Source organism: Limulus polyphemus, unplaced genomic scaffold, assembly GCF_000517525.1.
Source record: "Limulus polyphemus unplaced genomic scaffold, Limulus_polyphemus-2.1.2 Scaffold1118, whole genome shotgun sequence".
Classification (NCBI taxonomy): domain Eukaryota; kingdom Metazoa; phylum Arthropoda; class Merostomata; order Xiphosura; family Limulidae; genus Limulus; species Limulus polyphemus.
The window spans coordinates 100,782-112,475 of record NW_013666728.1 but is presented as its reverse complement, the minus strand read 5'-3'; the positions used below and the strand labels follow the sequence as shown (position 1 = coordinate 112,475).

The 11,694-nt window shown below is 33.3% G+C and overlaps 2 protein-coding genes across 2 annotated transcripts in view; one reads left to right on the top strand and one right to left on the bottom strand.

Annotated features, from left to right (window-relative positions):
* Positions 1-3,516, top strand: part of LOC111086463 — a 13,921-nt gene extending 10,405 nt beyond the window's left edge. The window contains exons 6-8 of the mRNA XM_022389397.1: positions 1,063-1,170; positions 2,465-2,569; positions 3,405-3,516. Coding sequence (XP_022245105.1) covers positions 1,063-1,170; positions 2,465-2,569; positions 3,405-3,455 — 264 coding nt within the window. The 3' untranslated portion in view covers positions 3,456-3,516. The remainder of the gene's footprint in view (positions 1-1,062; positions 1,171-2,464; positions 2,570-3,404) is intronic.
* Positions 3,517-6,127: 2,611 nt separating this feature from the next.
* The window catches only part of LOC106462210 (protein KTI12 homolog), a 12,197-nt gene continuing 6,630 nt past the window's right edge, over positions 6,128-11,694 (bottom strand). The window contains exons 5-9 of the mRNA XM_013922109.1: positions 9,949-10,028; positions 9,228-9,387; positions 8,868-8,930; positions 7,839-7,907; positions 6,128-6,319 (exon numbers count right to left, since the gene is read on the bottom strand). Of these exons, the coding sequence (XP_013777563.1) occupies positions 6,179-6,319; positions 7,839-7,907; positions 8,868-8,930; positions 9,228-9,387; positions 9,949-10,028 (513 nt within the window). The 3' untranslated portion in view covers positions 6,128-6,178. The remainder of the gene's footprint in view (positions 6,320-7,838; positions 7,908-8,867; positions 8,931-9,227; positions 9,388-9,948; positions 10,029-11,694) is intronic.

Below are 11,694 nucleotides of genomic sequence, written 5' to 3'. Positions count from 1 at the left end.
TTGGGCTATTCTTTTACCAACGAATAGTGGGATTGACCGTCACATTATAACGTCCCTACGGCTTTAACGGCGAGCATGTTTGGTGGGACAGGGATTCGAACCAGCGATCCTCAGATTGCGAGTCGAGCGCCCTAACCACGTGGCCATTTATGAACTCTGAATGTATGTATGTAGGGGAGAGACATGATACAAATACTGCGCAGGTGCGGACGGTCACTATACATGCATAAACTTAAGCAAGTTTTGAAGTATAACATTCTCACGTTACCTAACTTGTCAGAAAAAATTGAAGCCTCATAAGGTACTTCCTCTATTTTTTTGGGTATGATTTAATTGATGATGCTTATATTTTTCTACACTCCAAATTATTTGGGTGTAAAATGGGCATACCACTGCACAGAGCCACAGAAAGAGCTATCGGTGATGTTGTTATTTAGAGTTATATGCAGGTCGTATGTCTTTCGTTTGTCGTTGGTAAGCACAGAAAGAGCTATCGGTGATGTTGTTATTTAGAGTTATATGCAGGTCGTATGTCTTTCGTTTGTTGTTGGTAAGCACAGAGCCACAGAAAGAGCTATCGGTGATTTTGTTATTTAGAGTTTTATGCAGGTCGTATGTCTTTCGTTTGTCGTTGGTAAGCACAGAAAGAGCTATCGGTGATGTTGTTATTTAAAGTTATATGCAGGTCGTATGTTGTTGGTAAGCACAGAGCCACAGAATGAGCTATCGGTGGTGTGGTTATTAATTAAGAGTTATTGGCCTTTAGACTTACCACTGAGCCAGTGGGAGAGGCGATCATGCATCACATATTAGACTTGTATTGGTAAATACACTCCACTATCCTTTGTATAAATTGAATCTTTATTTATAAAATATTGCACGAAAATATTAACGTATTACATTAGGATCATAATGGTAAGAAAGTTCGTATAATTTATTATTATTACTTTATTTCATGTGATTTTTAGAACACATTGCTAAGTTATAAAATACATTTCTACGACGAATTTAGTCTTATGTGTTAAATCAATGTATTTACGTGTTTTCTGTTCCAAACCTAAGCCTGAAAACACAGAAAAAGTCAAAGATTACGTGAAGCAAATAAGCACCATGCATATTACTCCATCTGCACTCCTGTATGTCCCTCATTTGGTAGATGTTATCAACAAGGTAAGTTCGTGTAACTGACACTCCATTATGTATTATTCTACTCATTCCAAAGAATGTCCATACATATGGCAAAAAAGTTCACTTCAACCTAAACCTAGGATACTGTTTAACAGAAAAGTCAAAGTGATCTTTTTAAGGTATAAATTAATTCATTTCTACTGGGAAGTTTGAATGACAATAATAATAAAACAGTACTGGTTTGTTTGTTTGTTTGGAATTGAGCACAAAGCTACACAATGGGCTATCTGTGCTCTGCCCACCACAGGCATCGAAACCCGGTTTCTAGCCTTGTAAGTCCGCAGACATACCGCTGTGCCACTGGGGGGGCTATTTTATTTCTACCTATAATACATGTATGTGTGTGTGTGTTAGTTTTTCATTCTAGATGTGTCAGTTATTAAGTTATAGTTATATTTTTAAAAAGTTAGGTAATCTCGTCACAAAGATTTTATAACTGATATTTAAAATATTATTATTCTCCATGTAGTTTGTTCTTATTTTTTCTCTCACTCTGGTTTAACCATTGGATTAAATGTATAACAAACTGCATAGTCTAGCTTCTATGATTGTAAACATACTTTTTTTGTGAAAAATTATAAGTGGCGCGTGTAAAAGACTTGGGAAGGCTTAGCCTCCACAAATGGGGGAAGAGAGATAATCTCTGACCACCCGAGCGGCAAGCCCCTTTGAAAACTTGTCGTGGACAAACAAACAGCCCCCCCCAAATAAAATGTCACTTATTAAACATTCTCGTCACAAACTCAAAAATATTATATATGTGTAACAGGGAAAGCCACCCAAACAAATGACTCGCGCAGCACCTATGTGAAATATTCCTCATCTATAACTATTAACAATGAAGAAAATATATATACAACAATTAGATAGGCCTAAATAAAATATTTTTAATTGTGTATCAGTTTAACGTTGAATATTATTTATGATTTTAACTTTATACACAAGTGCCAAATTACTATAATTTACGTTTTCTCTGAGAGCACTTGTAATTTTAAAAGTGCATTAATAAGTTATTGTATTGTTTGTTTATTTTAGAGCAAAGCCACATGGGCTGTCTGTTGTGTACACCCGTAGCAAATATGAGATTATTGAATTGAAGTTTTTAAATAAATGTGTAAAAATATGTGGACTTACACTGCTTGTTTTTAGCTAAGTGTAAGTACAATAAAACAAAAAAATATTATCTGATGTTTTCATACACACACACACACACAAAAAACAACAACAACAATATATATATCTCTCAGCAACTAACACTAGTTTTACGCATTTCTAGTGCTGTCTTTGCCAGGATACCATTGAAGTGCGAGAAGAAGCGAAATTTTGTTCGAGAAAGTTTGAAGCCTTATTTCCAGTACCGGAAGGGGAAACGTATCAGAGCGTAAGTATGTTAAAGGACGTTGGACCTAATCACGTTGTTAGTGGATCGTTAGTGTGTGCTTATATGTATATAAACAAACGTAGCTCTAATGCACTCCGATTCTCTAAGATCCATTTCACCGGAACAGTCTTTACGATGTTCAAACTCAGGATACAGTAAAAAACCATTATTTCAGATTTATTTCCTTTCAAAGCAGAACCTGAATAAGAAAAATTATATCAAAAAAATTTAAATCTTAAACATCAAGGGTGTATAAAAATATAAGCAGCTTTAAAAAAGGAATTGTTTGAAGTTAAGCACAAAGCTACACAATGGCTTATCTGGGCTCTGCCCACCACGGGTATCGAAACCCGGATTCTAGTGTTGTAAAGTCCGCAGACATACCGCTGTGCCACTTGGCGGCTAAAAAAAAAGTAAGACGGACATATAATCACTACAAGCACTCTTGTGAATACTTAAATCATGACATATTTCGAATTCATAAAAAATATATAAATTATACATCGTATCTTGAATTAAAATTCTTATTAGCGACAAATGTGCTCATTTTTTTGTGAACAAATCTTTAACACACGTGTAAAATGTAAACAGCTTCAAAATTATTAAAACATTGCAGTATTTAATATAAACAAGCATCATTTTTGGCTGACAGAGTGAAAGACAATTCATATCTATGTACAATATTCAACTGGATAGTTCATATATATTATAGTATTTTCTCGTGGCTAAAGATTCTGTGGTCTCCCGTACATGATTACCCGCCTACTCTTCTAAACGTTTTTTTTCTCGTTTGAATACAAGATTTAAAAACATCTCTTCTCAATACTTTTCACAGGTTCTCACGGCTGCAGCCAGAAAAGCTCAAAGGAAAATTCTTAAATACTGACGTTGAGTTTTAGTATTTTTTGTATTTCAAGTTATTAATATAAACCCGTTTACGTTTTCCAGTTTTTTTTTATGTTATAGTTGCTATGCTAATTTATTAACACACACATATGTATGTTTATATTCAGTGTTAATAAACAAAGATTGTTTTCTGAATCACATGTTCTTCAATATACCAATACAAATCATTCCAGTTTAAAAAGTAACCAATGATGTTTTAAATGTTTACAAAACAATAGTTTTATTGGAATTATTAATTGTAGTAATGTGTTCTTCCATTTCCTTTTAGTCTGGTTTACAAACTTTTAACTTTTAGAGAATATGACTGATCGTTTGTTTGTTTTTGGATTTCGTGCAAAGCTACATGAGGGCTATCTGCACTAGCCGTCCCTACTTTAGCAGTGTAAGACTAGAGGGAAGGCAGCTAGTCATCACCACCTACCGCCAACTCTTGGGCTACTCTTTTACCAATGAATAGTGAGATTGACTGTGACATTATAATGCCCCCACGGCTGAAAGGGCGAGCATGTTTGGTGGGACGGGGATTCAAACCCGCGACACTCAGATTGCGAGTCGAGCGCCTTATCCACCTGGCCATGCCGGGCCGACTTATCGTTTATGAAAATGACTGAAGAAATAAAAATTAATACTTTGCAGTATTTTTGAAGAAATATATATATATATTTTTTTTCATCCGTGAACATATCAGAAGGTTGTATTTCCAATGGTAAACTGATTTATTATTGCAAACAGCACATTAACAAATAATTAACAAAATTAAGTAAGTCTTCAGTTCAAATTTTTCATAAATGTTAAGATTGTCAAATGAGTTATTTTTGTGAGAAATAAGATAATTGTTTGTTTATAATTAACCGCAAAGCTACACAATGGGCTATCTGTGCTCTGCCCACCACGGGTATCGAAACCCGGATTCTAGCGTAGTAAGTCCGCAGACATACCGCTGTGTCATGTTGACAAGAGTCGATATTGTCAGTCAGTATTATACTATAATTGAGAGATAGTAAAATAAAATAGTCTTAAAGGTTGGATATGTAATATTCAGTTACAGTTTGTCACACTTAATTGTAAAACTTTTCCTAGAATGGAGAGTATCGGTTTGGAAATCACATTTGCTCACTGTGTACAGTAGCTATTGCTAATTATAATTAGTATTGAATCATGTTTGAATTAATCTCATGTGTACGGATGGAGATGCCACAACATTTTACAGAATGACATCCAACATGGTATGTTTTTGTTATCTCTACACTGCTGATTTGGTAACAGCACATGGTAGAGGAAAGTAAGTACCAGATACCATACACAGGTATACTGAAAAAAAGCTGTACACGCACACATATCGGAGGTTCTGCAAAAGCAACACCCAAACTACACAATGGACAAAAGAATTTCTGTTCTTTACACGAACATCTCCTTGCACTCCGAGTTAAAGTGATGTCATCAATTCACGGGTCTACATATCTCAAGTACAAATACCTTAACACATTTTATATGTACATGTTACTGAAAGCTTGCCACATTTTGTGATGATAAACATAGTAAATTTCAGAATTAAGCCAACATTCCTTATACATGGTTAGGCTAATAGACTGAGCTTGTGCACATTTGGTTAAAAACATTTTCTCACAAACCTTATTTATCAATAAAAAATTCATCTCTTGAGAAGTAGAATTTGTGTTAGCCTTCAGGTACTGAAGAAATGTAATTAAATAATCATTTCAAGTTTGATGAATGTTAATCACAGTGGAAAGCTACAAAATGGGCTGTCTACACTATGTCTGCCACAAGTATGGAACCCCAAAGTTTAGCATTCTAAACCTGGAAGTGAACCACTTGAAGACATCAATATTAGTAGATCAGGATGGTTTGGAAACAGATACGTATAACATATAGTTGAATTACTTTTTTACAATATTCTCACTACCCAATTACCTGACTGTCAAAATCAATTAGAAATATATCACTATATATTTATTTAAACAGACATAGCCTAAGAAGCAAAATAGGAAATGTTAATTACATTTAACTTATTATTTTCATGTATTCCATAAGTATTAGTCTAAATCTTTTAAAAGCGATTAAGTACAAGTCCAGTTCTTTTAAGAGATTTTTTTCAACTCTTACGCATTTTTTTGTATTGTACTTGCAAATAAAATGTTATTTTTTTACAAAAACAAATTTAAAAGTTGCTAATGAATAATACCTTATACAGACACTGCACTCATATATGGTCGTGATGGATCATTAATGTTTTTACCAAAAACCTAATATCACAAAATTCTCATGTACCGTAAGAATCATATAACATATTATACGTAATCAGTTGTTACTTCTAGTTTGGTAACAACGGAAGTAAGCCATTTCATTGTCAGTGTTACATGATATTGCATGTAAGTGCATATGAGACTGCATGGTATCTGTTGTTGTTACAGACATCAGAGAAAAGAAACATCTTTAAAAATGTACATCAGTTCTTTATCACTGACATCTTCAAAGATTCTTATAACTAGGTACTTATTACTGCATGTTGACAATCGAAAGCCTTCAGTTTAAAGATAATTAATGACAACTTTTATTAAGAATATCAGTTTCTTTGCTTCTGAAATATGCAAGTAAAGTTTAAAACGTAATAAATATTCCACAAATACAGTATTTACATCTGACACGTTTATTTACTTTAAGATCCATAAACCTAAAAATGGTTTATATACTGCTGTTAAGATACTGTGCAAACATGCTGGGAATTCTAGAAGTGTCATCTACTGGGTGCATCTTGGTATAGGAGAGGAACAACCGTCGGAACCTTGTGAGCTCTGCCAGCGTTAGGTTACGTCTTAACTGGACTTAAGAGAAGTTAAGGAAGCCTTTTATTCAGTTCACAACTATAATAGATAATTATTATGTAATATCTTCTACCAGAAGTTTTTAAAAAGCTTCAATAAAAATTACAATGAATAATAAACAGTCTTTATTATGAGTGACAGGCAAACCAAAAAACAAAAGTCTCCGTGTCTACTCTTATCTGCCTTAGGTCATCAGTTCGGTATCCTTACTCTTATTGGTGTTTGCAGCCCTTATCCCCAAAACACCTACAAAGTTGGGCATACTTAACAAATTACTAGGCATCAAAGCAGAATAATCACACATAATATTTCATGTACTAGGCCTATTACATTTGGGGACTAAAAATTATATGAATATTTCTTATTTTTGAAACTGCATAAAAAGAAAATATTTTGTTAAAAAGTATTTTGTTTTCAAATATCTTACTTTTCTAAATGCCTTGTGATTGGAACAATTATTAGACTTGGCATAAAAGTTCATAGAATGGCCCTGAGTTTTTCAAGTACAAACTTTTAGCTCATAGCTCTGTCATCTCTTGATCAATTTGACATCTAGTTAGAGTTTTGGACTCGGGAGGTCAAACCCTTTTGATTGATGTATTTGACCATGTCCGAGGTCTCATAGATTAATTTACTCTAATCCTGCCTAAAAGAATTGGAATTTGAAGGTAGGCTTGTAAAGATCCTGATGAATAATAAAATTGAACCTGGTACATGCAATTTGAGATCTAGTTACAGTTTGGACTCAGGAAGTCAAATTTACTCTAATCCTGCCTAAAAGAATTTCAAGTGCCGTTTCTATTGAGGATTCCCTCTTGTGTAGAAAAGAAACTACAACAGTTTACTGGACCCATGATAACCCATTAGTGACATCAATTCATGTACATTTTAAGTTAAAACTATAATAATTTGCTGCTTCTCATATCAAGTGCTAAAGAAATAAAAATTTATAAGTGCACAGTCCACAAGTTTATTTTGTGACTTCAGAGAGGCATTTCAGAGGTATTACACAATGTCAGGTCAGTTTTACGACTACAGTGTCTCAGTACCCAGTATTTGCTAAAAAAAAAAAGACTGTAAAAACTTACAAAGAACTTCATTTTTTTCTGACTCTTTATAACCATGGAGCTTAACGTAAGTTAGAAATTTATAGTTATAAATACCGTGACTTGAAAATCATACACATCAGTTGAAAACTTCAACTCTTGAGGACATTCTACAGGTGTATAACATAACCATATATTAGTGACAGGAAGCTTGTATGGGCTCATCAATTTCATTGAATTGACTACCATGTTTTAAATCTTCAGTTTCCATAATTTCTTAAAATTTTCACTTACAACTTTAACTGAATAAGTCGGTATTTTTTCTTTTACTGTGTTATTAATGACTTAATATGAAAAGCAGTATTGCTGATGTTAACCTAGTGTCAACATGGAGGAGTCCGATACTTTTGGTTTATTAGCTTTCTAACTGTAGTAAGAGTGAACACCAATGATGTTCGCATCAGTAAAGGATATCTTTTCCTTAGTTCCTGGGACAGACACTAAATCTCCAATTACAGATGTCTTTTGAGCTTCTAGTATTGCCTGAAACAAATAAGAAAAGTGACATTTTTACATTTCAAAATTGCTTATCATACAAATTTAAATAGTTCTTTGTTTCCATAGTTTAAAATGGCTATCTGATTTCATTATAAAATACAACTGAATGGAATTAAGTATTAATAGAATTAAAAACGAATAAGTAGATCAAAATGCTTTCTGCACTCTTATAAAATGGATTTATTTCGCAATGTATCGGCCTTAAGGCAAACAAAAAATACAACTGACTAAGATGGAGAATCAGTTGGAATTAGAACATAAAACGGACATGTGGGTGCAGAACAAGACAAATCAATAATACGTAACAAAATACAAATAAATAAAACATTTTTAGTGAAGTCTAAAACAAAAAGTATAATATATATATACACACAATTATACAATATATTGTTCACATTAAAATGTCATGGTTGTAGTTTCAAAATCTCTCGATGAGGATTATTGACCACAGTCTTGGTTTTTTGTTTTCCTGAAGTAGGCCTAAAGCCAAAATGCTGCAAAGTAAATCCATTTTGCAAGAGTGTAGAACATATTTTTATATATATATTTCTTTTTTCATTTTTTTTAATGCTATTAATGAATTCCAGCCTTAAAAGAGCACTTAAAGAAATTAAGTATGTTAACCTAGTATTTCATTCTTTTTTACACCATTCTTTAGTATTGATGAAATGTATTGTAAACAAGGCATAAGGGTTTGTCAGTGACTAAACGTGAGAAAACATTCGACCAGTTTAACCATAACCCTTTCTAAAACAAGAATGAATTAACGAGACTTCCTTTACTAGTATCTTACGACAGTAACTGTTGTAGTTACATTACTGTTACTACTAAAAAAACATATAAAACTGCAGTAGAGTTAACAATTTTAATTAGGCTGACTACATTCACTAGATTAGTTAATATACTGAGGGGGGAAAAAAATCAAACTGTTACATTCTAAGTTACCTGTACAACTTCTTGAGTTCGCTTGTCGAGTTCATAAAGAAAATTAGTGGATGAGAGTGGTTGCTGGAAAAAGAAAACTAGTACGTTAAATAATGTGAAATAGAATAAAATGCAACTGTTACAACACATTAAACCAAGTTACACCTGCTTTAGAAATATACTACTAAGTCATATGAAAGCAATAACAATCAAAAAATAGTTTTAAAAATAAAGGAAATAATAGGTGAAGCCTGGGAGATATCATCTATAACTATGTTCGAAACTATGGTGATAGTGGGATACGTTAGATATTAGAAAAAAACAAAAAAACTTACTGCAAGATGTCAACAAAGAAAAACTCTAAAAGCCACTATAACTTACACTCTGTGTAGACTGGTTAGGAGGTGGAGCCTTTCTTGTCAATAGGGCATCAGTAATTTCTTGAAATGGAAGTTTTTCTCCTTCATGGATAATAAACAAAGGCGAATCCCAGCGGTTCCTGGAATCTGGCATTTCAAATCTTTGGACTAAGGCAGTAAAGCTAAAATTATGAAATAAAATAAACACAATGGTGCATCTGAAATTAAATAATTACACTAAGGTCGTAAAGCTGTGGTAAACAAACAAATTATACATATACATGTGATGAGGTACACTGCCCTGAAGAATTTAAAACTACTGATCATCTTACAACTTGTCAACAAGTTTACAAGGAAATTTTATAACAAAATATAAAAGATTTTAGAAAAACAATCAAAATAAGAAAAGGCTGGACAATATGAAGTACACATATAACCTATTACAAAACAGCCCTAAGCCTGTAAAATAAAATAAAAACTAGAAAAGATGGAAATTTTTTTTTTGGCTTCAAAGTTATGTCCAGATATTTATTTTGTATCTAATTCTGTATAATTATGATGATTGACCAACTTTACAAGTGTGTTACTAAGCGTATGGAAGACCCAGGCATGCACGTTTAACAATGTTCTATTGACATACCGCTTGGTGAGAAATAGTAAATAACCTTAACTATACAGAATTTCAACTCTCCATGAAAATCAATATGTGTAATCCTAAAGAAGATAACAAAAACAATGCTTACACTTCTTCACTATACTGTTTCTCCTCATTGCGAGAGATGTTCCATTTCTTGCAAGTCTCCACAGGTAAGTCACAGTGGATCTGCAAAGTAATTTCAAAACTCTGTAATAAAGCAAGAATAAAAGTAGTAGCAACCTGTTTGCATAATGAATTATAAGAAGTCATTACCAACATGTAGCAACTGAAGTGCTTGTTGAAGTAAGTCAACTGTATTTTCGTTTCTTTCTTTTACAAGATGCTGCCAAAAGCATCCAGGAAAGCTGTGAAGAAGGTCGGAAAGACCTCCAAAAAAAAAAAAAGTGTAGCTTTTAGTATTCACGGCTTTCCCTGTCGCCACGAGGCTCCCAATTAGTCACGCTTAGTATATATCCACGCCACACACGCTTATCAACATTCCCACGAGCTACACATTCACACCGCATCATTTGAACTCAAGTTTGATTTAAAAATATGTATTCACTTTAGTTAATTTCCAAATTTACCTTAGAATAACACTTAATTCCACGAGTGGGGTGAAGAGAAACAGAAGTTTCTGAGTGCCCCCGGTTGTCTGACAAGCCCTGAATAATACCTGTCAAGTCGATACGATACGTAGCAACTGAACATAATAAATTCTCCAAACTTATGAGTGAAAGCAAAGCAGAATGTGTAACAATAGTTCAATCACTTATGTGCCATATCAAGTGCTGAAAGCTGAATACCGAGGATCATCAGGCCGGTTTGGGATACGACAGACATAGTTGTAATCTTGGCACTATCTATACAAGTCTATAAAATAGCAGGAATACCATGCAAAAGAGTTACAATCTGTAGCTGAAATAAGATCTATTAAATTATTCTGTTACAAAGTATTTTGCAAAATAATGAATTATATATGCATTAAATTCACACTCAATCTTATTTACAAAAATAACTACTATATACCTTACTGTCCTATAGTATATATATATTTCATATCAAACAAAATATTGACAATTCTCCAGAGTTCTAATTCGAAATACACTATATCTGGTTCGAGTCATAAGCTAATCAATTCTAGCTTTAATTTTTATAATACATGTTTCAAAGGATAGTTTTATTGTATCGTTCATTACTTTGGGTACGCGAGATACTTTTACAGCTGTCACATGGAGCAGATATGCCTCCAAGTACTTGTGATTGGTCAATTACAGAGAATGTTGGTTATGATAGCAATTATACTTTTTTTCATACCAATTCATTTTTGTCTAGAAAGATCTGTTGCAGAAGTCTCAGCCCCGTTTATTTTTTGTAAATGTTTTCTTTTAAGCCTGCTGATTATGTGTATATTTATATATGTATATAACACTGCCACCAGATTTCAGTTTTTTTTTTTCAAATTCAATTTTAATTTTATTAAATATAGTTTATTATTGTATTTTTCTTAGTTCGAAATTTTTATTTTAGTCTTTAAACATGACAGCCCCTTCCCAACCGTAAGATGATTAGCCAATGTTGGCTTTTCACACTGAATTGCCTTCTTCATTCTTCTAAAAAAAACACTGCACTTGTCCTCCCAAATACTAGAACAAACAGACCTTTCTCTCTTGTTCTGAAAATCAGGTGATTAAATGTTTGGTCTAACCTTGGTTTGTTTATTTGTAATTAAGCAGAAAGCTACACAATGGGCTATCTGTGCTCTGTCCACCACGGGTATTGAAACCCGAATTCTAGTGTTGTAAGTCCGCAGGCATACCGCTGTGCCACTGGGGGGCCAGTCTAACCTTGG